At 39.5% G+C, this 26,396-nt stretch overlaps 1 protein-coding gene across 1 annotated transcript in view; it reads left to right on the top strand.

Annotated features, from left to right (window-relative positions):
• The window catches only part of LOC122813676 (zinc-binding protein A33-like), a 214,383-nt gene extending 190,379 nt beyond the window's left edge, over positions 1 to 24,004 (top strand). Inside the window, exon 6 of the mRNA XM_044086121.1 lies at positions 23,255 to 24,004. Within this exon, the coding sequence (XP_043942056.1) occupies positions 23,255 to 23,796 (542 nt within the window). The 3' untranslated portion in view covers positions 23,797 to 24,004. The remainder of the gene's footprint in view (positions 1 to 23,254) is intronic.
• The last annotated feature ends 2,392 nt before the right edge of the window (positions 24,005 to 26,396 follow it).

The raw sequence follows: 26,396 nt of genomic DNA, 5'->3' as shown, positions 1-26,396 counted from the left end.
AAGATATTTTTAGTAAACCTTTGTTTCAGAGTATGCCAGAGGGTAGAAATTATTCATGGGGTGAACTTATGGACAAAATTCAGTTGGAGGAATCAGAACCTATTTTGGAAGAAGATTGCCACACAAAAAAAAAATCGCATTCCAAGAGTGTTAAAGAAACTGCAGGGGATGTGATGAGAGACAAATAGAATAAAAGATGGGAAAGAAAATGTCAACTCTCTCTCTCTCTCTCTCTTTCGACTTTTCCCAGTTAGGGGTCGCCACAGAGGATCACCTTTTCTGCTCATGATTCGCAGTGGAGTTTTTACGGTGTCGATTTGCCAGCCCAACCTTCCACAGAAGGCACACACATGCATGTACTCATGCCTAGGGCCAATTTTAGCATGTCCAATCCACTTGTAATGTCAACAGGTAACTGAAATTTATGGTGAGAATTCAGAACAAAGATGAAGAAGAAATGGACAGGTATACATTTGGGAAAATGTAATGGCCCCATTGGTAGTGAAGGCTTAGGAGTAAGAGCTTTTATTCTTATTCATAAATAGACATTTTGTGACATTATTTTTGAGATTTATTCTGTTCTTGAAAATGTCTTGGGTGTAGTATGAGAAAAAAGAACTGTAAACTATGGAATTCTTATGTAGGTACAGCATTTCACAGAGAAGCAAAGAAAAAAATGCATGTTCAATTTCAAGCAGAAGTTGAAAAAGAGACTTTAAAGTGACATTTAAGAAAACTGAGTAAAGAAGTTATGGACATTAGCAAAGTCTATGATAACAGAGGATTATGTACTGGGGGATAGGACTCTTAACATTGTACTGAAAATGGAGAAAGAAAGAAATGTTCATATTGCTAAGATAAATGTAGAGGGTAACAGAGGTGTTGTAAAATATTGAGGATAATGGAAAACATGTTTTCTGAGGAAATGATCATTTGATAAGTAACTGTGATAATAAATGTTATATTTGTGGTGAAACAGGTCATGATGCAAAAAACTGTGAATTGAAATGTTCTAAATGTAACAGAATTGGGCATTTATGGATGGATTGTAATCTAGAGAAAAAGGATGAAGAAAAAACTAAAGTATAGTAAGAAACAGTCCTATCAAAAGATAAAGAGGAAGTAGGGAAACAAGATCAGAACCAAAATAAAGATAAGGATAAAGGGATACATGAAACAGAATATAATATAGAAGAAGGTTTCGAAATAAGTGATGATGACGATATAAATTTGAAAACAGTGAAAAGTAAAAATAATTCCATTGGCAAGAGTAGGAAAAAGAAAGTTTAAAGGTATAAGTGTAAAAGAGAAAATGAGAAATGCAAATGAGATAAATACTTCAGATTTACACCATTTCTGGTAAGCTGCAATACAGACATAATGGCAACTTTAGAGTGTTTTCAGTAAATGTAAATAGTATCAGAAATATAAGTAGAAGAATAGGCAGCCTAAATTAGTGCACTAAGTGTGATGTTGACTTAATATCGAAAGATGTAAGATTTCTGACAATATACTTGGGGATGGAGACATAATATGGAACCTAGAAAAGGAACAATGTTCAGGCATAGTTGTACTTTCTAGGAAGTCAATGTAAATATTGAACGTAACATTGTCGATGGGAAGATTTGTGGATCTCAGATGGCACAGTCAGGTATATAGAATTATTTCAATATATGCCTGTGTTACAAGTAACAATGGAAACATTTATTTCATAAAATGTTGGCTTGTGTAGCAATTAATATGAATATAATATTAATGGGAGACTTTAATTGCAATTTGAGAGAATAGAGAGCAACAGAGTAAGTGATGTTAAGAACATTTTTGAAGTTATAAAATGTGGCAATTTAATGATTTGGAATAATAATTTGTGGACATACAGTTGAGGTATACATAAGCTTGATATAGACTATTTTATTATATCACAAGGTTCAAATATAGCTAAGGGAGAAAAACTTGTAACAGACTTTTCACATCACTCAGCCATATGGATAGAAATACAAGAAAATAAGGATTATATCTGATTGGGAAAAGGAATAAAAGGAATACATGAGAAATTATGGGATGAAAATGGAAAAAAAAAACAAGTTTGTATTTATGGAAAGATCACATTTCCACCAGAGTCTGTTCTAAAAACTAGTCTGAGTGGTGGCTAGCTTTGAAAGCAAAATATAAAAAAATGTTTTGTTTTTTTAGAATGGTAGTCAGATGCAAGAAAAAGCAGAAAGAAATAATTTTAAAAAACAATATGTATAAATGCTTTAAAGGATTTGGAAAAGAATGACAGAGAACATTATGCAGTAGAATGCAGAACTTAGAAAAGAATTAAGAGAAAAATTAAAGAATTATTATTTAGGCAAATATATTTACAGGGTAAAAAGAAGAGGTATGAGCTTACTTGAGTGCCATTGTTAAAGAGAATGCTAGTATAATGAGAGAAATGAAAGGTGATAAAGGAGAGGAAAGAAGATCTGAGGAAGAAATTATGAATCACAGGAATCCTAGAATCATAGGATCATAGGAAGTTACCAGGCTATTGGCCCTGAGGCACTTACAGGCTCAGCCAAGAATTTAGTCCATGTTCCAACAAGTCAGTACCCTATGCCATTGTCCAGCACGTACACAGGTGGAATTCCAGGGGTGTATTTTCTGTTCTCCATCCAGTTATCCAGGTTGCACTTAAAAAGGGTTAATGAGGTACTCTGCTTGACATGGTGAGGGAGTGTATTCTACAAAATGGGGAGTCTCTGGGACACAAATCTGTCCCACCAGCAAGTTCTATTTATGTCACAGACCAGGTTGAGGTCAAGAATGCAGGAATGGAGCTTGACTTGTGGATACGCAGCAGTCCCATCAGGGTGGGGTCTGAGATTGCTTTGTATGCCAGACAGAGGTCACCTCTGATGAGTCTTTAGGAGACTGAGTAGAGGGACAAGGCCTTTAGCCATAAAGAACAAATTTCAAGGTAGAAGGAAATTGCAAAAAAAAAAAAAAAATGCAAAAAGAATGGCATGTTAAACATTTGACAGAACAAAAAAATAAGGAATTAGAAAATGAGATTCCCTGATATGAGTTAGAAAAGATACTTTGACAAATTAAATTACAGTTTCAGGATCAGATAGAATAGGATAATGATTTTATAATACTTTTATAGATTGGCAGAAAAATATTTCTTAAAGTTATGAATAAGTGGTCAAATTAAGGTTTTGTGAATAAAGAGTTATGCAGTAGTGTATTTAAATGTCTATGGAAAAAGGAAGATAAAAATAAAGTTGAAAATTGGAGACCTACAGTATTGAACAATACAGATTATAAGATTAATATGAAAATAATTCAGAAGAGAATGGAAAATAAAATGAAAACTAGTATTGAAGATAGCATATATAGTTTAAAGGGAAAAGGTGTAATGAATTATTATTAATAGTAAGGGAAATTGTGGACGATATAAATAGGACTTTAAAAAACAAGATCATGATCACAGATTTTGTTTTGATACAGTATAAAATGAGGTTTTGTAGACAGTTATGGAAGAATATATGCTGCTCTGCGTATAATAAAAATAAAGTAAGAATTTTAGTGACTGGTTGGTGAAGTGAAGAAATAGATGTAAAGAAAGGCATACATCAGAAATGTCCTATGAGCAATATATTACTTGTAGTAGTTATGAATGTATTAGTCAGATATGTACATTTGCAAATGAGAGCTGCTACTTATATTACTAATGAAGGGATAAAAATTCCAGTCATGTTTACTCATACAGATGATATTATATTAATTATGAGAAAGGCTAGATGTAAGAGTTTATATGGTGTATGCATCAATGTTTAAATATAATAGGCATTACTTTAAATAAAGAAAATAGTAAAGGACTGGGTGATATAGTAAAGACAGAAGGAGTATCTTTCTTGATGAAAGAAATGTCTGTGTTAGCAATGCGTTTTGGGGTAAAAATGTAAGTGAGGGACAATGGAATAGGAGTTTTATTGTTTTTGGAAAACATACAATGTATTATTTAGTCAAAAGGTGTATTTGATTCATTCACTTATACTGGGAAAGATTGTGGCTAGTATTTGCATGTTGCCGATAATCTTCGAAAAGGAAATACTACAAGTATTTTTTTTTCTTTTATGTGGAGTTCAAGATTGAATCCAGTGAAGAGAGGAGTCTTCTGCATGGACAAAGAAGATGGAGGTTTAGGATTAATAAATCCAATTATTTATGCTTCTTCTTTGAATTTGTATAAAGTTTTGTTTTGAGGAAAATTATAAGAGTGACAAGTTAGCAAATTTACTAAAGTACAGATGTAAGCAGCATTGGGATATGTCAAAAAATTCAAAAGAAGAAAAGCACGTTTAAAAGAAGTCATGACATGTTATCAAGAAAAAAGTATTTTATGGAAAATAAAAATTGATGAAATAGAAAATGAGTGTGGTCTAAAAATATCATGATACAATGTTATTATTATTATTATCTTAATCCTTGGGCTGAGCTAGCAAATAAAAAAGGTAAAGCTATAAATGTACAAAAAGCATGGTGTAACAAGCAAGTAAAATGTTAAGATGTTTTATGGAGATTAAGGATTAATACATTACCACTAAAGGGAAATATGCCATATAAAAGAATCCATGAAAGAGTTTATATATGTTGCAGTAAAGAAGAAACTACAGAGGATGATTTCTTGCAATGTATAAGGTTTGCAAAATTGTGGGTAAAATTGTGTAAACAACATTTGTTTGAAAATATAAAGAAGGTAAACAAAATAAGTATGGATATGATTATGTATGGATATTATTGCTATAAAATAAGGAATATGTTATTAAATTAGATCAAATATTATTTTATGTTTGTGGACCATTTAGAATGATATGCTAAATGAAATCATGTTCAATGATAAATGGAGACTAGCAGTAATTTTAAGAAAAAATAGATGGTGGCTGTAGAAAAAAGGAGTGGGGTTCAAATGAGATAATGAAGGTTTAAGTTAAGAATGAAAAGCAAGATCTCTATGATTGTATGAAATAACAGAAAGGAATAGAAGTTTGCACTGTATACATTCATAAATATGTAAGTTTGATAGGTGCTGTGGGATCTTGTACATTTTATAAACATCAGGTTAATCAGTTCAGCACTCAAAATATGAGTATCTAATGTAAAATAGCTTGCCAACATGTGTAAAACATCATACACAGACACATCAGCCCCATGTCCCACTGGGTTGGTGTGTGTCTTGTATTTTAAAGTGTTTGCTTGTTTGAGTTGATAGTAGCCAGCATTGGATAAAACAGAAAACAGACAAAAATTATGTATTTGAAAAGGACAAAGTTTACATTTTTGGTTTCAAAAAGAGCTTGATTTACTCTTTGAAGTGTATTTATTCAGCCTTTGCTTCATTGTTGTATGTAAAAGTGCCTACCTTTTATGCTTTTACACTGTATATTGCTTAGTTCTTGAATTATATGCAAATGAGGAAGTTGAACAAAAAATGAGTGGTGGCACCTTGTGGTGTCATGCTGTACATTTCACACACAGCACTTGTGGTACAACAAATCACTGCCTGTCTCTAAAGAATCACATTTTGACTCATTTAGAATGTTCTACATTTTCATATTATTTGAATGGATATGCATGCCTAGCTTTGTCTAGCAAGTGTAGGCCACAATATAACCTTTAAGCATTAAATCATTTAGAAATGAAGTATTAGAGGTACATCATCAGACCAATTGAAAGCACTGGACATCCAAGTACCCTTTTATCATTGTCATCATACTAATGGATTTGGACTATTTACTGTTGTTCAATGAAAGAAAAACAGGTTGTTTTTAGAGTTTCCATTTGTAGAATTAAACCATTCATTGCTTAACTGTAATTCTCAGAGCGTCTTCTGTGTGGCGACATGCGTGAATAGGCGTTCCTTCGTTGAAGGTTGTGCATTAGGCCCGGCAAGCCAGCACGTAAAAATCTACTGCCAATCATTAGTGGACTGGAGTTCCGCTGTGGCGACCCCTAACCGGGAGAAGCCGAAAGACACAAACAAATTGCTTAACCGTAATTGCAAGGCCTGAATGGGTTGGTGTTGTCACTTCTTCACTTGGTACATTACTGAGTTTAATAACTGATGTAGCAGCATACTAAGCCAATGGCTCTGGTGCACATTACATGAATTACTCCTTATAATCTGAATTTGTGAATTAGTATATGTCACTTAGATGCAAGTAAATGAAATCCTCCAACAAAATGTATTTATTTATGCCTGACCCTCTAGCCTGGAGGGATTAACAACACCCAAATGTGTCCCAGATGACCATGTTTGATTAGTAGTATAGGTTTTGGATGAGCTTGCAGGGGAGGATGTGAATGAGAGGCTGATCCTAGCTCATTCATCCTAGTGGGAGGGAGATGGCATTGTTTACTTCATTGGTAATACATACAAGATTTTTTTTCCACAGGGAAAGCCTTGCAGGAACTGCTGTATAACAGTGCACTGCTTAAGGAGAGGACTGAGATGTGTGATAGCAGGCATGCATCCTCATGTATGGCAGTACTTACTGATTCCCTGAAAAGCTATGAAATAGGAGGGTGTTAAAGCCACATAGCAAAGAAATCCTGCTCCCATATGCAGATGATAACACTCACTGTGATAAGCTTCCCATAGTTTTCTAACCTGGGAGAGTGAATGTACCAATTAAAGTATCTGTGTGCACTTTATGAGGCAAGTGTAAGTAACAGACTGTTGAAAGTGGACATAAAAATACAGTTGTTTACGTTCCATAACAGTAGGTGTTATAGTAGATCACTGTTGTGTTAGTTGTAACTACAGGGAATATAGCCTACCAAGGATGGGAGGTCTACAAAGACTTTACTCCTTCCGTGTGCCCCATATGTCCTCCCTCAATATGAGAGTATGTTCTGGTACAACAGGGACATACAAGCATGAAAGAACTCGGAGATTTATGGTCCAAAAGGGATGTTGAACCCTGAACCTATTTAAACACGTACGTCAAATCCGGCAGATATTGTCATGTCAGGCAAAGATAAAGCAAGGTACACACCAACTTGTACAAGGAAAGGGAAGGCAAGAGGATGTTAATACTGCAACAGTGATCAAGTCAAACATCTACGGTTATGGAAATTTAACTTACACAACTGAACTACTTTCTTCATTAGATCATTGTTGCATTGTTCAATACGTGACATTTGCCATAACTTAGGAAGAAAGGTGGATGGATTGAGTCAATGTCTAGAAGCCCTTGAAAGGTGTCTTGTAAAAATCCAACTCTGGTTCTGGAGACTGAATCAGACTTGTAGGCCCTAGTAAAGATGTGCATAGTATAGACCAAGTGTACACCCCCTTTTGAAAAAGCCTCAGAATTAGCCACAGATGTAGTAGCCCTGAATTTATGAGGTAGGATGTTTCTATGATAAGGGTAACAAAGTTTAATAGATTGACACAGACTTCCAGAAATGATTTAGAAACTATCTGTCCTTTCTTTTCACTATCAAAAGACAAAAAAAAAAATTGGTTTGGCTTTCCAAAATCCTTAGCCTTGTCCAGGTTAAAGCCCAATTGTCTAAGAGCATCTAAGGTATGCATAATATTTAAATAAAATGCAACCATTTTCCAGGCCTCTCTGAAAGGTGTCCTGGAATGGAACTGTTTTAACTGTATACTGAGAAAGGGAAACAAGTTAATTGCTTGAGGAGTTCTCTGTAAATGGACAATGGCATGGAAGACCTCTGGGTGCAGAATCCAGTCATTAGAGTCTATCCTGAATCTGCCTAGTGTCTGCTATTGTGTCCCACTCTAATGGGATGTATATGGCCTGCAGAGAGAGTCTGTTGTATATTGCCAGTTCCCAGGCAATCATGGTTAGTATGCAGAGGGTGAAATTACTTTCTTCCCCTTTGCTTCTGTATATCCCATCACTGTGGTGGTGTTGACTGTTATCACTCATAATGGCCCAGGGATGCACAGCTGAATTAAGGCTTTCATATCTTTCATTAGATCTTATTCCTGAAATGAAGCTTGGATGTGCCCCGGACCTTGATGGCTTGGATTACTGCCTTCCATGAGAAGTCTGAAACCTCTGTCATAACTAACAACCAGGAAGAGAAGGAGAATATGGGAGATAGGGCTTTAGCAAGACATGATTAGCCCAACACAGGAGTTCCATCTATATGAAATTGAGCCCTGGGATGAAGATGGTGGATCCAGTTTGATCTGAGGTGCCATTGAAGTTCCTCATGTTTAGTCTGATGAATGGAGACATTGCTATAGATGAATGATGAAAATCAGAATTTTGAGAAACTGTACTGCAGTGGACATTTTCGGATGAACCAAATTCAGAAAATGAGCTCAACAAGTTAACAGTTTTTCTGAAGGCAGGCATGCAAGGTGAGTTATTTATCAGGAGTCCTTGAAGAATCCCTATTGAATGTCAATACTTGTAATGCCAAATGCCAAGAAGCAAAATGAAAAAAAAATCCAGGAGAAGAGCAACTTTTGAAGATCTCTCTTCTCCTTAAACTTCTTTTTTTTTTTTTTTTTTTTTTTTTTGCAGTGGAACAAGAACCCCTGCATATCACCTATGAATTTATATATACCAGCTCCATCATACCTTTGAGAAAAGGGAGTATTCTGACAAATGGCCATCTTGGACTTCATATATGTAAGTCCATTCTTTCAGCTATTCAGTCTGCTTGTTTCAGGACTCAGTCTATGGGGCCTTGACAATTCAATTGTTTAACATCCTTGAAACACTAAACTTTGAGGTTGGTTTAAGCACAACTTTTTTACCTTTAGTTTGAACCCCAGAATGCTGAAAGGATTTATGGTGAACCAAAGAACAGCTAGGATGTCTTAGACTAATGGAGTATACTGTAGATGTGGCAGTCATCCAAAAAAATATGGAAAATTAGGGAAGCCCTGAATTCTGCAAAAGGCTATAACTGGGTCCATTTATGTTGTACTCTTGGAGCAATGGAAAAACTAAATGTGTATACCCAAGTTAAAGTAGCTTATGAAAATCCTGTACATTTTGTGGATTGGAATATGAAGGTAGATATCCTTACTTAAAGTACAAGGTTGCTAGACAGCCTTTTTTGGTAGGGGGAGGGTTTTGGAACCAAAATAAAGATATTTAGAGTTGAAAGCTGCAAAACTAGTCTTGATGTGTCTTCCTTTCTTGGACTGACAAACATCCTGGGATAAAAAAAAGCTTTGCCTTTTTGAGATGAGACACTGTTTCTATTATACCCTGAACACCAAATCTATCAGAACAAGAGGAAATTGATAGATTTCATTTTTTTTGACAGGTGAGGGTTCATTGATAGAGGTGGAAGGGATGCCAACTGAAGTCCGTAACCACCCTCTGATTATTTTTAGAGTGCAGGCATCTGAAATTAATGTTTTTCCAGAATCAAAGGCAGTGTGAGAGATTGCCTACAATTTGGGAAGATGACCAAGGTGTGGAGGTGGGAAAGATGGAGAGAAGGAGGTATATGTAGTCATTGGATTTTATTTTGAAAGGAGAGTCCTTGGGGTCCATTTGGTTTCCCTTTTTAATCTGCCTTCCTTGTCTTCTTATGTCATTGTCTTGCTGGCTTTTGTGGGGTGTGTGTCTTTAAAGGAATTCTGAAGAAAGGACCAGAAGAACATACCTAATTCTTCTGATAGAGTTTTTTGCCTCCTTGTATTAGTTTTTTTAGTACTTCTACTTAAGAACTAACAAGCAAAAGGGTTCTGTTAAGTGGGGCAGTAAGCAACTGAGTGTTAACATCATCAGATAAAGTTCCATAATCTTATCCATTCATTGCAATGCATTGCTGTACCAGTAGCATTGGCCCTGCACACAGCATCTGTTGTGCCACAAGCCGACTTCATAGCATGCTTATCGACATGTGAAGCAGCGGTTAGCATTTCTAACAGGAAAGATCTTGTTTCATAGCTAAGAAGTGAATGTAAGGCTTGCTGCGTATCAACAAAAATATATAAAAGATGCTTAGATTTGTTATTTTGGAAGTTTGTAGCTCTAAAAGCCAAAGTGGAGCAGACCTTCTTACCAAATGTATCAAAGGAATGACTATTTATGTCATTTAAGGGTTAGAAGTGGAAAAGGCCATAGAGACCTTAGAAGCTCTGCCCCCATATGTAGAAATAATAATATGATCTGCAACAGGATCTCTATAAAGGGGTCTGTGTGTGTAAAGTGCCCTGCAAATCTGTCAGATTTCACTGGGGTAGCGGTTGGGAATCAGCTGAAATGGAGACAGAAACACATGCATCATTCAAGGCTCCTAAAACTGGAGAAATAGCTATTGGTTTAAGGGAATTTATACCTAGTAATTCACATCTCTTCTGTGATTCTACAACTTCCTTACTCTCATATTTATAATATTGCATCTGATATTGTTAATCCTCATTCATTCCTTACACCTGGGTTATCGGTTCCGACCTTGGAACCGAGCCAGCCATCTTCCAAGCTCGCAACAGCCACAAACTCTTGAGCTAAACTCTTACCCACAATTCCCCTCTCCCTGTTACCTCAGATTTCGTTTGCCGCATTGCCATTCAGTCATATCAAGCCACTTCTCTTGAGCTAAGTAAACTTCTTTGATAATACATTATCGTATTGCAGTTATTCTCAGTTCTAATTTTGTTAAATAGTTATCTCTTGCCCTATCACATCTAGCAACTTTTTTGTTTTTTTTCTAGCCCTTCTTTCTTCTTACCGTGTGGTAACTCCTTTACCATCATTGGTAAAATCTTTCCTGCTTTACCTTCGGGCATTTCTTGTACCATTGTTGTACCGTCTTCCTTCCTTTTCTTTCTTCCTCCTATCATGGCAGAGAAAAAAGGTGGTGCGGGATTTAAAAGATGTGTGGATTGTTGGCATAAATTGCCTATTTTGGATGCACATGCATTATGTGTTTACTGTTTGGATGTGCCTCACTTGACTGTTGACCTGCCTTGTGGGATTTGTGCTAATTTTTCTAACAGGACTTTGGTGGAAAGGAAAAGTAAACTGATTTTAAAGAGACTACTTAAATCTTCCTTTTCAGAGGTATTTCTGGGTCTGAGGCTTCAACCCTTCCTAGTTCCCATAAGAAAGGAGATGAACACAAGAAGGCCAAGTCTCTCCCGTTATCTCCTGCTGGGGACAACCAGGAACTGAGACCTAAGAAGGCCAAACTTTCTAGTTTGAATTTGACTTCCTTGCCTCCAAGGCTTTCAGTGCCTAGATCTTCAGTACCGAAGCCTTCAGCACCACCTTTTACTTCGGCACCGAGTTTTGTGCCCTATACCTCATGAGAATCGAGGGGCCCCTTGGTTCAGACTTCCTTACAGGCACCAACGTTTTCCTTGATGCAGACCTTTCTGGCATTGATGACTGTTCCGATGCCCAGTCCTGCTTTGACTCCAACAATCTTCATGGCACCCACTATTCTATCGGTACCAACCATCTTGTTTTCCACACAGACTCTTTCGGCACCTACCATAGTGCCAACTATCACTTTGGCACCGACCTCATCGGTGCAGACATTACCTTCGGCACCGATGATCTCCTCGGTGCAGACACCAGTAGTGAAAGCCTTAATGGCTCCATTGTTTTTGGTGCAGATGCCTATTTTAGCACTGTCCAAAGACCCCTTTGTGGACACCAAGTTTCCTGCATCCTTGGATAGACCTGACTCCCCTTCAGCTATGTCTATGAGATCCACTAGAAGCCTCTTGGAACATGATGTGGTGCACCTTGTGGATCAATTGCTTTTGGCCAGAGGTATCCAACCCTCCAGGAACTACTTTTCATTTAGAGGTGAACACCCATCTCCAAGGACTCCTACTTATTCTCTTCCTTCATTGCCTTTGAAGCCCCCTGCTGTAGCACAGTCTTCCCTCACTTTGGCTCCTTTCATGGACCTCACTAAGGAGTTGCAGTTGCCTTTGTGGCAGGAGAGACTTGTCACTCCAGTCACTGCTTTGGATGCTAGCTGTGATGTACATACTCCTATTTTTCACAGCCATCCAGGGACTCTGAGTCGGCGGGCTGATTTGCTTGAGCTGGTGTGACCTCCTTGGGTGGACCAGCCTTCCAACTTATGGAGAAGGCTCTTGCATCTGTTGGCGATCCTATGCTATCAGTGCCCCCATTCTCCTCTGGACTGCAATTTACACAAGACACCCCTGGTGGACACCGGGTACAAGGGCTTCAGGACACACTCCCACTCGAGGCCCCTTTTGCACTGTCTTCCCCAGATTCTCCCCCTGAGGAAGTTCATTGCAATTCTTGCTGGGTTCATTGCCTTGGATTTTTGTTTTTATTGGTCATTGCTTCTTTTTTGTGGTTCTTCATTGCAAGAGTTCATGTAAGAGGAAGCATGTGGACTCCCCAGAAAAGTCCCTCACGGAAGACACAGACTTTGATGGGGAAGGTTCCCCTCGGTCACCCTCTGAGGTATCCTTTGGAGATATCCTCAATATACTTAAGCAGAGAGGTGATTGGCAGCCCTCTAACCTGACCTCTGAAGAGTCTGTGTTCCTGCAGGACTTTCGTGCCCAAGCCCCTACCTCTTGGGTTACTCCACCTGCTGACGACCTTGTCTGGCTCAACGTGCAGTGTGCATGGAAGGCTCCTGATGCCATTGATGCTATTTCCTGCAGGCCAGATAAAATCCTGTCCCCTCCAGATAGTGAGCCTCACTGGTCCAAAGGTCTTCCTGTAGATGCCTTGGTGGTGGCGGCCGCAACAAAGAAGGATCTGGTGGAAGAAAGCCAGACTGTCCACCCACCCAACAGAGTCCTGGGCGCTGGACAGATTAGGGAAGCATACCTTTGCATCAGCAACCTTTGCAGTCAGGTCCCTGAATTATATGGTACATTTTACCAGGCTTCAAAGAGACTTAATTTCTGAGCTCCCTGAAACCTTGGCCGGAGCTGTGTCTGATGAGGTCCAGGACAAATTGGCCTCAGAGTTAGCCCCCCTTGAATCGATTTCTAACTCCTCCATGTTCCTGATTTCTCGTGCATCAGAAGGAGAAGCTAGAGCAGAGGGTGCAAGCAAAGTCATGAGATGGCATGCCTGGATGCGCTTGTCTGATTTTGCGGAACCTTTCAAGGCTTCCTTTCTGAACTCTCCCATTGAAGCCTCTTCATTATTTGGACCCAAGGTTAAAGACACACTGGCTAGGTGTGTACAGGATGGTAAGACCCTTTCTACCGTGGGTGTCTGCTATTCTTCTCCTCAACAGGCTTTCTTCAGAAACCAGAAGAGTGTGAAGATGTGGCACAAAAAGTCTCCGGGTTCTTTCCGTGACACACAAGCCGAGTTTTCCCCTAGAGGCAGAGGGGGAAACTCATATGGAAGATGCCCCTTTTGGGGCAGAGGAGGTCCGTGTAACCAGGGTTCCAGAGATTCTTTCTCTAGCCAGTCCTACCCGCGCTCCTGAAGACTGGCCCAACTGCTTTCCTCTGGAAGCGGTTGGGGGTCGTTTCTCTTTGTACCCTTCTGCCTGGCTAACCATTACCACAGATTATTGGGTATGAGAGATAACCAGAGGTTATCATATTCCCTTTGATCTTTGTCCCACCCCACTAAGGAGCTTACCCGACATTCCACCCAATCAAAGAGTGGAAGCAGCATTAGAGATGCCAATCACAACCAATGTGTCACATAGTTCACAACACCAGTGTGCCACCCAGCAACAGCCCCTAAGGCAAGACAATGTACCTAACACTTTAGTCATAGGTGACTCTATAGTCCGGCACACTGATGTCCCTCTCACCAGGTTGAATAAGGAGAAAATTACAGTCAGCTACCTGTCGGGTGCCAGGATCCGCCACATAACGCATGCACTCAAGTCACTCCACAACAAGTACAAATATGACTCTGTCATTGTCCATGTTGGAGTGAATGACTTGAGACGTACCTCCCTGGACTACATGAAAAGAGACATGGAAGAGCTCTCGGATCATGTGGCCCAGGCAGGTATGACCCTAGCCCTGAGTAGCATCCTGCCTTCGCCCAGAATGATACCACAATATAAGGATAAAATGATTGACGTCAACAATTGGCTAAGCTTATGGTGTCATTCAAAGGGGATCCAGTATCTGTCTGCGTGGGATGACATGATTGACAGACCATGATGCTTTGCCAGAGATGGTCTGCACCTGTCGCCCCTGGGATTCAGGTTACTGGCTAAGGCTCTTGCCACCCCTATAGTGCCTTTTTTAGGAAAACTTCAAAGGACAAAACCACCACTGTAACAGGTACAAGCATTCAAAATCTGAAGGTAATGCTACTCAATGCTAGAAGTCTAAACCTCAAAATACACTCTCTCAAGGCACTCCTAAAAATGGAAAACATTGATATCTGTGCAGTAACTGAGACCTGGTTGAAGGCTCCAGAGAGCACCCCTGCAATACCAGGCTACAACTCTTACCACACTTTTCAGCCAGCAAACCAGGACCAAAACACTAAAGGTGGAGGAGTGTCAGTATTCACCAAGGATATTCACACCGCCAGGCTAGTTGGTCAACACAATGTGTCCGAAATTCTCCAAGTGCAACTAACACTAGGTAAGACTGCAATCCAAATTGTAGCTTGCTACAGATCCCCCACCATACCCCAAGATTCTCACTACACCTTTCTAAACATACTGGAAAATATTAAGATAGAACCAAACACCCTAATACTGGGTGTTTTTAACTATCCTGCCATTAACTGGGAAAACTACTCATATCCCAACACCTTTGTGCAATGGTTCTTGGAATTCATAAATTTCAACGCCCTGGATCAACTAATCCATAGTCCCACCAGGGGCTCCAATATCCTAGACCTGGTCATTACCAACATGGGAAATCAATGCTCCATACCTATGGTCACCCCCTCGTTAGTCAGGTCTGACCATAAGCTAATCACCCTTAACATCCACATCCCACCCCCACCCCCCAGTAAAGAAACCACCATAAAAAACTTCTCCAAAGCCAACTTCATGCTACTCAAGTCAGAAGTGACAAACTTCATGACACCCATGCAGACGGGAACTGAAAGTTCAACTGCTGTATCCGACACCAAGGCACTGTACGAGCACATACACTCCTGCATGAATCGTGCCATCCCAAATAGAACCAAAATGCTCTCATCCAAAAAAAGGAAGCCAATCTGGTGGTCCCCTACCATAATCAAACTTTACAACAAAAGGAAGAAACTTTTGCAGAAAAGAGGAAAATCCCAGGATGCAAAAAACTCCCTTACTAGCCTCAGTAAGAAACTGAGATGCCTCATAAAATCCTCCAAAGCTAGTTACGAAAATAAAATTGCCAAAGATTCCAAAGACAACCACAAAGCATTCTATAACTATGTCAAGAATCTAAATGGCAATGCTCAGATCTGCTCTGAGCTAAAACAGAATGGCATTAAATATACTGATCTGAAGGATATTGCCAATATCCTGGCAGATCGATTCAGTGCCAACTTCACCCCTCTCACCCCTAAATGGCCCATCTCAATACCGGAAGATTGCCAAATTCCAGTAATAACGGCCACACAGGTACAAAACGCACTCTCTAAAGCCAAGAATACAACATCCATGGGACCAGATGACATCCCGGGCTGTGTACTACATGAACTACAATATGAACTGGCACCTCACCTAAGTGTCATGTTTAATTATAGCCTCACCTCAGGTTTCGTGCCCACTGAGTGGCGCAGAGCTACAGTTATCCCAATCCACAAGGGGGGATCCACCTTGGATCCCGGAAACTACCGTCCCATCAGTCTGACAAGCCTTATCTGCAAGGCCATGGAGCGTATTATCATGGAACTTATAAACAAAGACATTGGCAACCTTCAAACACTGGACCCCACCCAGTTTGGGTTTGTGAAGGGCCGATCCTGTCTCCTGAACTTGATTGACTTCTTTGAATCAGTCTCCAGAGCCATGGACAAGGGTAAGGTGGTCCACACAGCCTATCTAGACCTTGCCAAGGCCTTTGACACCATCCCCCACTCTGGAATCGTAGATAAACTTACTAAGTTGGGCATTAATCCCTATGTCACCCAATGGGTTGCTAAATGGCTTACTGATAGAACCCACACTGTAAAAGTAGCCGACTCCAAATCCAGCTCCAGACAAGTGACAAGTGGAGTACCTCAGGGTTCAGTCCTAGGGCCGCTCTTGTTTGGCATCTACTTCTCTGAAGTACAGGTCAACACTAAGGGACTCTGGCTAACAAAGTTTGCAGATGACTGCAAACTGGCAGCCATTATTGAATCCCCAAATGATGTGGATACTCTATAAAAGGGCCTTACAGAAACAGATGCTTGGTGCCAGAGCCATGGGCTCAAGCTCAATGCCAAGAAATGTATTGTTATCCCCTTTGGGAAAAAACATGTATCCATGAATTACCATATAGGTGGCAGTACACTAAACACAGAAAGTGTGATAAGAGACTTAGGGACACAGGTGGACAGTGGTCTCACCTTCGATAACCACATCGCCACAACAGTCAGGAAATCCTTCTATGTGGCACACCTCATCACGAAGGGCTTTTCATCCAGAAAAAAGGAGGTCATTGTCTCACTGTACTCATCCCTCATTAGACCCATTATAGAATACAACGCCCCATTTGGTATGTACCTCTCAAGACATCTGCAACAACTGGAAAGGCCTCAGAAATACCTCACTAAAAGAATCACAGGCCTAAAGCAGATTCCCTACGCTGACCGCCTTAAAAAACTCCAGCTATACTCTGTCGCATATCGTCTACTCAGAGGCGATCTCTGCTTAACATACAAGGCCATGTGAAACCCAGAGCTGTTGGACATGCTACACTTAAAGAAATCCAAATCCCTCAGAGCTACATGCTGCAGGGATCTAAACCTTGTCATCACAATAAACAAAACATGCTGCAGGGATAGGTTCCTGACCCAGAGACTCCCCAGACTCTGGAATAGATTGCCCATACATGTCAAGCAGAGTGCCTCTTTGGACCTCTTCAAGAGGAACCTTGACGATTGGATGGGAGAAAGGAAATTCACCCCAGGGATCACGTCAGTCGCCCTGCTAGACAGGGGTCCAGGAAAGTAAATAATGTGGGAAGAAATAGCCAGGGAATTGTTATGGCTAGGCTTGTATAGGCCCTAGGGCTGATAGCCTAGTACCAACCTATGAACGTATAAAGATTTCAAAGCTGCTAAGAAAGAGTCATCCAAATAGTCCCACCAGACCAGATAGGATCCGGATTCTACTCAAGATTATTTTTAGTGCCAAAAAAGACTGGGGACTGGAGACCAGTGTTGGATCTCAGTGTGCTAAACAAATTCGTAGAAGTACAGAAATTCTGGATGGTCACAATACAGTCTATCCTCTCACTCTTGGAGGCAGGTGATTGGATGTGCTCTATAGATCTTGCCAAAATGCGTACTACCACGTAAAGGTGGACAGACCATTGAGAAGACTCCTTCGCTTCCATGCAGGAGCCAGTCATTACCAATTCCGAGTACTGCCCTTTGGACTCTCTACAGCCCCCAGAGTGTTCACCAAGTGCATGGCAGTTGTCACAGCTCACCTGCGACTGCAAGGATTCCAGGTGTTTCCATACCTAGATGACTGGTTCATCACCGCCCCCACCAGACATCTATTGGAAAAAGCCTTGGCATACTCTCTTCACACTGCAGAAAGGTTAGGTATAACTAAAACTGGCAAAAATCTAACCTATCCCCATCCCAATCCATAGAATTCATTGGCGTCCTGTTGGATATAAAGAACTGCATGGCATCGATTCCAGAGCACAGAATCTTAAGGATAAAACAACAACTTATACCCATCCTCTCAAGGGAAAGGTCGACAGCACATTCTCTTCTCCAGTTGTTGGGTTCCATGGCAGCTTCCATCACCATTGTCCCCCTCATGAGGTTCCACAGGAGGCTTTTACAATGGTTACTACTCACCAAGTGGTACCATTTTCAATTTCCTCTCTCATCCCAGATTCGGGTGACTCAGAGATGCAAACAAGACTTGATTTGGTGGATGTCTCAGAACCCGTCACAATAGTTTTGCCCCTTCACACCCCAACAGCCCAAAGCCACAGTGACCACGGATGCCTCCCTGATGGGGTGGGGGTGGGGGCTTTTCAAGGGAAGACAGTCCAAGTTGGACCTAGAGGCTCATCTGTATATAAATGTCCTAGAACTGAGGGCGGTGCTTCTAGCGTTGCAAGCATTTCATCCCCTCCTTCCATCAGGGACTATTGCAATACAATCAGACAACACGGCTGTAGTCTGGTACATCAACAAACAAGGCAGAACCAAATCCTATCCACTTTGCCAGGAGGCCATGAGGATATGGCAATGGGTGATGGCTACCAACCACTTTCTTTTAGCAATGCACATTCCCAGGAGTTCTAACGTGATAGCAGACAGATTGAGCAGGTGCATTCTGCAACCACACAAGTGGTCTCTGAATCCTCTTATAGTGGCGGAGATTTTCAACCGCTGGGGTTTCCCCTGCTGTGACCTTTTTGCATCCCAACCAACTACAAATCCAGTAATTACTTCACCCCGATTCCCTGTCGGGGACAGTCACCCAGGGATGCTCTAGTCTACGATTGGCCCTCGGGTCTCTTTTATGACTTTCCCCATCTCCCTCTCATTCCTGAGTTCCTGAAGAAAGCCCGCCAGTTGTAGAGCAAGATAATCCTCATAGCAGCATATTGGTCTCGGCAAATTTGGTTCCCCTTTTTATGGCCTCACCTGCTAGATAAACCATGGATTCTTGATCCAACTCTGAATTTGATCTCCCATCCACAGAACCTGATTCACCCCAACCTGAACAGCCTGAAGCTCACAGCTTGGTTCCTCCACTTCCAGTGATTGCCTGATCTTTCTTCCCCAGTACGTGACATTCTTATTGCGTCTCATAAGTCTTCCACCAGAACTACTTATCTCAGCAAGTGAAAAATGTTTACCATTTAGCTGAAGGAAAAACAGATGGACCCTTTTTCAGCACCACTGCCGGTAGTACTGGAGTACCTGTCCAGTTTATTCCAATCTGGCCTATCTGCTTCTACCATTCGAGTTAATTTGGCCACGATATCTAATTTTCATAATAGCATCCATGACTCTTCTCTTATGTCACACAAATTATGCAAGACTTTTCTAAAAGGCATAAATCATTTGAAACCCCCTTTTAGAGAACCTAGCCAGCCATGGGATCTGTCTTTAGTCCTGCAAGCGTTGACTACGGCTTCTTTTGAACCAGCTTTTTCATGTGACCTCAAGTTTCTTTCTTTGAAAACGTTGTTCTCGGTCGCCATTACTTTTGCCAGACGTATCTCTGAACTTCAAGCTCTGTGCATCAAACAGCCTTACTTAATCTTTCATAAAGATAATGTCATTGAGAGCTAATCCTTCCTTCCTGCCAAAAGTGATCTCTGAAATGTTCATTAACCAATCCATTGAATTGCCAGTTTTCTTTCCCAATCATTCTAACAGAGGAGAGTATTGTCTACATACCCTTGACATTCACGGGCAAATTTGTTTCTATCTGGACAGAACTAAGGCTTCTCGCAAATCAGAAAAGGCTGTACCTGGCCTATTCTGGTCCTACACTCGAATGTGCTGTTTCTAAGGTCACATTGGCTAAATGGTTAAAAGACTGTGTAACATTTATTTACAAAACAAATGATATCTCTCTGAATACAGCTGTTAGGGCTCTTTCCACTAGGTCAGTCACAACTTCTGCTACCTTTCATAGAGCTTCTTTACCTGACATTTATGCAGCTGCAACTTGGGATAAACCCCATACCTTCATCAGCCATTACAAATTGGATTTGGCCTCCAGAGGAAGAGCGTCCTTTTGTTCAATGGTGCTCAGGAATGTCCTTCCATGAGAGCCTCCCAGGAATAAAGGTAGCTGGGGACTCTGTCCCAGGCATAAGGAATGAACGACGATTAACAATATCAGATAAAGAAGTTATGTCTTACCATAATGTTCCATCTGTATTGTTGATCCTCGTTCAGTCATTATGACCCTCCCTCCTTCCCCGTCCTGAGGCTTATAGTGGATCTCATCATCCGGTTCCATTAGGTTCTTTGACCAGAGGTAGCCTCTACTTCCTTTGACTTGCAAACTCAATCTGAGGTAACAGGGAGTGGGGGATTGTGGGTAAGAATTTAGCTCGAGAGTTTGTGGCTGTCGCTAGCTTGGAAGATGGCCGGCTCGGTTCTGAGGTCGGAACCCATAAGCCAGGCGTAATGACTGAATGAGGATTTCAGCAATACAGATGGAACATTATGGTAAGACATAACTTCTTTTTCATTTTTAAAATTGTTATTCCCACAAAGGAATTTGTGTGTGGGGGTAAAAGTAGAGGTGATTCAAGCCCACAAGTTTTAGAGGAGGATAATTTTGTGGGGGTAGTCCAAGCACTCACTGTCTGATTCAGAATGACCTTCTACATCTGAGTAAGGGAGAGATATTGTTCTTTTAACTGGTGTAGAAACTTGAAGTAAAAGCTGAAGAGACAGGATTGCCCTAATCAAGCCTTAGGTAAAATTATACCAGTCACCCTAAATGTTTTCTGAGTAAAATGTGACAGAAATAGGTGGCAAATGTTTTGCTTTTTTAATCCTCAGTTTAAGAGACTCTAACCATAAAGTCTTAGGAGTGACCAAAGGCCTGATCTCCATCAAAGATCCACTGAAGTCCTCCTTAACCAATACCTGGTGAATAACCTTCCTCACCCTTAGAGATTATGATGTTAAATTATTCCTTCTTTGCCAAATACTGACATATGATCTGAATGGAGGGTTTTAAATCAGGAATCATAGTGGCCTCCTGAAGGGATGCACTAGAGGGACCAATAAAAACAGACTGATGGTCTGAGAATTGCAAAAGTGCTTCAGTGGAAATGTCAGACCTAAAAAAACAGAACATAGGAGAAAATCCAAAATTTCTTGGATGCCTCTTTCAACACCTTTTACTTACTCCTCAGAGAAGAAATCTGCAGAAAGAGATTCAGTCACTATGGTGTTGCACATTACCTGTTTAAGGAGCTTGCTGTTTTAAAATATTTTTTAAAAATTTAGCCTTTGTCTTATGCTTTTGGATTAAGCAAAAGGCAAATCTGATAGAAACTATTATTGTGTTTATCCATTTATATAAAAACACAAGTAGAATGGTGTCCTTGTAGAGAACATGTCCATTATGTAAACATTTGCCCTACAGACAGACATGCCCACTTTTCTAGCTGAAGTCAGTCACCAAACTCATGAGGCTAAGCTCATCAGAATTCTACTCAAGTATGGTAAATGGCAATACATTTTAGAGATTTTTTTTCATGGCTCTACATCTCTTTTATACCAGTATGTACCATTGTGCTAATGGATGACATATGGGACACAAGTTAGGATTCTGAAGCCTTGTACACCAGACAAATGTCCATTCCTTGCAGGATACATCCCATACAGTTAGGGCTACTGCAGCAGTGATCTATGGAAGAACATCCTCTTGGCCATATACTGTTGCAAAGTTATACAGCTTGTAATGCAAAATGTGTATATGTTTGCAGTTATTTTCTTCATAGGTTGTTACTGGGAGGTAGACTAGTTAAGCCTTTTTAAACCTTGCTGATAAGGATGGTCCCCTGAAAATTTTCTTGGATCTGAAAAAATCGAACATAATATAAATAAACACAGTTCCCACAATGTCTCACTGCTTAAATTAGTGTATAGACTACAATATTTCTATTTTACTTGCCGCAACAGGAAAGGCTAATGTTCTAAAAACTCAAATAATCAACTTTGACTTGTATGCAGAATAACTTACAGTGAATATTGACATATGAAATTATGCACGAGTGAAAGGATAAAGCATGTAGTTACTCTTCTAAATGAGGAAGTTGGTCTTAATTATCCGTAATGGCTGGCTAGTGTAAGCAAATTATAGCCGCTGTCTACCTTGACATAATTTTGTTGGTTTGGTCATACAAAAAAATAGATTAAACAATGAAACTAAAACAATAAAACTAAAGCAGCAGTTTATATGATAAACCTCACTGTTTTTCAAAACCATTTGCAACTTCAATGTCAGGAGTATAAATATGAATTAAATTACATGCAAAACTAAGATACTTTGAAAGTAAAGACAGACCCTTAAGTAGTTATGAGGGATGGCTAGACTCCCAAAGCATGAAATAAAAAAAATCTTTACTACATGATTAAGGGATGTATCTGTCCATTCTAACTACTGGAAATTTAATGTAGAGGAAAATGTTTAGAAGGTGACCTTTATTAGCTTGTGATTTACCAGGTTTTTACTGCCACATATTTCATTTCATCTTCTAATTTTGCAAATGCCAATTGTGCTACCATTTTGTATGACACTGAAATGGTCTATGAAAGCACACCTTCCCAGCTGAATGGACTAGATTTTCACAGAATGTCCATATTTTTACCTCATAATTTTGGTCTGTTCATCATGAAATCTGTGCTTTCTCGTAAATAAATTGATGATCAAATTAAATAAATAATTACAGACATTTCAGCTTTAGACTTTGTGTCCTTCAGAAAATGCATGTGAATGCAAAACTTTTAATTCTATCAACTTTTCAAGTTTGTAAGTGTAATATTTAAATTCTACCCTGACTTTGGGTCTTTGTCTCCTCATTATTTTTTCCTTTGTCCAGATTTCTTGTGCTAAGACGTTGAGAGGTATTAAATGAGTTTTTACCTTGGTCTGGCCGGTTTATCTGAAATGCATTTTCTGCTTATTTTCTTAGGATCTTTGGGGGTTACTAGGCTATTGGCCCTGAGGCCCTTATAAGCCTAGCCAAGAGTTTAGCCCATGTTTAGATAAATCAGCACCTGATGCCCCTGTCCAGCAGGGACATGGGTGGAATCCCAGGGGTATATTTTCTGTTTCCCATCCAGTTATCCAGGTTGTGCTTAAAAAGGGGTAAAGACATACTTTGCTTGATGTGGAGAGGGAGTCTATTTTAATAGCTTAACATGGTGTTGATCTACTGTCATTACAGGTTACATATTGTAAATATGTTTTTATTAATTTATAACCAACAAGTTACAAAATGTATGCATAATGTTAATTATAAGTAATAAATCTATATGCAAAAGTATAACCCTTATATTGTAATATACTTTACATTTCGCTTATGTATTGACTACTAGATTTATGCTGATTGTAAAGTATTTTCTTTTTATGTTGATAAAAGAATATGACATAAACAGTTTTATTTTTACAGGGCTCGCTAATCTTTTATTGGACACAGACACAGCACACCCTAATCTCATTATATCTGATGACCTGACCAGCATAGAATATGTTAATGAAAAACAGAAGCTCCCTGACTACCCTCAGAGGTTTAATGGCTGGTACTGTGTTCTGGGATCAGAGGGATTCATGTCAGGCAGGCACTACTGGGAGGTAGAGGTGAAGAACAAGACTGAATGGTGTGTGGGTGTCGCCAAAGAGTCCATCAACAGGAAAAAATACATCACCATGAGCCCTGAGAAAGGATACTGGACTTTGCATCTTAGTAAGAATGTGTATAAAGTATGTGATACAACACCAAAGGATCTTGGACTTAGTGAAAAGCCCCAGAGGATTGGAATGTATCTGGACTATGAGGGTGGACAGGTGTCATTTTATAATGCTGACAACATGTCCCATCTCTACACTTTCACTGACATCTTCACTGAGAGACTCTATCCTTTATTTAACCCTTATAGTAATGCCGGAGGTAGTAATGCGAAACCCCTGAAGCTCATTTACTTAAAATTATAGTTCTGATCTGACTGAAAACTGTTGGTGTACTGACATGGAAGATAAAATGTTTCTACTGTATGAAAAGTATGTTTGTAAACTCAGCACAGAGAATGAAACAGTACAAACATTTAAGCTTATTTACTGTCGGAAAATCTTAATGTTTTGGGAGAATATTAAAGAGTAACAACCTTCACAAAAAAAAAATAAAATGCATGATGACAAATTATTTTTGAGAGTATATTCTGTTAAATAAGTACTGCTGTTATTTTAATTGTATGAATTTTGCAATGTTCTACGTATCTCTTAAGACATTCTAATTACTTTTTAAATCTTGAATTGAAGGTCTGGGAATTAATAATGTTTTGAAATATAATACAGAACTGGCATGAGTTTTAACAGCATACGACTTTACTTTTCAAAGTTCATACTCTTTTGAAATTATCTTGAAGATAAAACCTGCATAAATAAACCACAATTCTAATTTATTTTTTTTATCTTCTGTCTTTTTAGTGCTAATAACTTATTCTGTATCTCAAGCCCTAACTTTGTCTTTCATTCCTCAGATTCTGTGTGCCCATAGTACTAGTGATAGCACATGCACTGGCCATATAGATGCAGATTGCCTGGTACTTTCAAGTGTCAGCATCTAAAAAAGTCCCCTCCCAACACCCAAATGAAGACTAACTACTAGTGTTTTCTCTAAGAGAGAAGTACCACTGGTTGTTTTATATAAGCAGTAATTTGTAAAGAGTGTTATTAGCAGGTTACGGAAAAATGTATGACTAAATGAAGTAACAGTAGTATAGGATAGGAGTGACGGTTTTATATAATGTTGCACTTGGACTTAATAATTCTGATTCATAGCCAAACTTTCTACTTCACAGGTCAGTCAGAAACAGGAAGAGATTTTTCACTGCGTCTAATAAGAAGAAAAATTTTCATTATGGCACAGGACTTAAAGCTATGATCTTAAATGTTCCCACAAATAAATATCGTTTGACAATGGAAATACACAGAACCAACCAGACCTGGTGTCCAAAGAGCTCTTGAAGACAAAACAACAAAAATATCCAAGAAAAAACAAGAGGAGCTGAACACCAAACATTGTTTTAATGAGTAAAATAATAAAACACAGCAAAGCTTTCGAGTTACAAAACTCTTTCTCAATGCAATTACACATTTCATTATCTTCATAATGTTTAAACATTTACACCAGCCAATCATACATATTCTTAAAATCACATTTATTTATTTTATTTATTTCAGTTTGATTACCGGGGAAGTCCACTGGGCCAAGAAGTAGACTTAGAGACACAGGTGGACAGTGGTCTCACCTTCGATAACCAGATCGCCACAACAGTCAGGAAATCCTTCTATGTGGCACACCTCATCACTAAGGGCTTTTCATCCAGAAAAAATGAGGTCATTGTCCCACTGTACTCATCCCTCATTAGACCCATTATAGAATACAATGCCCAGTTTGGTATGTACCTCTCAAGACATCTGCAACAACTGGAAAGGCCACAGAAATACCTCACTAAAAGAATCACAGGCCTAAAGCAGATGCCCTACGCTGACCGCCTTACAAAACTCCAGCTATACTCTTGTCGCATATCGTCTACTCAGAGGCGATCTCTGCTTAACATACAAGGCCATGTGAAACCCAGAGCTGTTGGACATGCTACACTTAAAGAAATCCCAATCCCTCAGAGCCACATGCTCCAGGGATCTAAACCTTGTCATCACAATAAACAAAACATGCTGGAGGGATAGGTTCCTGACCCAGAGACTCCCCAGACTCTGGAATAGATTGCCCATACATGTCAAGCAGAGTGCCTCTTTGGTCCTCTTCAAAAGGAACCTTGACGATTGGATGGGAGAAAGAAATTCACCCCGGGGTCATGTCAGTCACCCTGCTAGACAGGGGTCCAGGGAAGTAAATAGTGTGGGAAGAAATAGCCAGGGAATTGTTATGGCTAGCTTGTATAGGCCCTAGGGCTGATAGCCTAGTACCAACTTATGAACCATTTTCAGTGGAGGCCAGGAGAGAAAAGCTCCAAAGGCAGTACAATCAAAGAATACAATGCATGAGATAAAATACAAAAGAGTGTCCACACTGCAAGTATACATAGTAATAACAATGTAAATGCAATTATACAAATAGAATGTCCACACAGCAATAATACAAAGAATAGCACCGCAAATGATAAGAAATTATACTGACCCTACTTTTAAGCCATTTAATAACATGGGTTATTAAAAAATAAAACAGCATAGTAAAAGGAGCACACACATATATAAACAAGCCCAGGAACAAATAAAAATAAACTTATAATAAAATCCAAAGAGTATATTATATAGTATTACTAATAACAACATTAGCTATTATTATACTAAATATTATGATAAAATAACAACAAATGCTACTTATATACATATTGATGATTTTTCAATATGGGGTTAATAGTATTAGTACTATTCAATCTTGGCATTTTATCAGCCCTAAATTAATTAATCCAGTCATATTCGATCATCCCAGTGTAAGGGATCACTGTTTAAGGTGACCAAACACTTTCATACCGAACAATACTTCAGTAGCGAAAGCATTCCAGGAAATG

This window comes from Protopterus annectens, chromosome 10.part0 (assembly GCF_019279795.1).
Source record: "Protopterus annectens isolate FY-2018-M chromosome 10.part0, PAN1.0, whole genome shotgun sequence".
Taxonomy (NCBI): domain Eukaryota; kingdom Metazoa; phylum Chordata; order Ceratodontiformes; family Protopteridae; genus Protopterus; species Protopterus annectens.
This window is presented reverse-complemented; position numbering and strand designations above follow the sequence as displayed.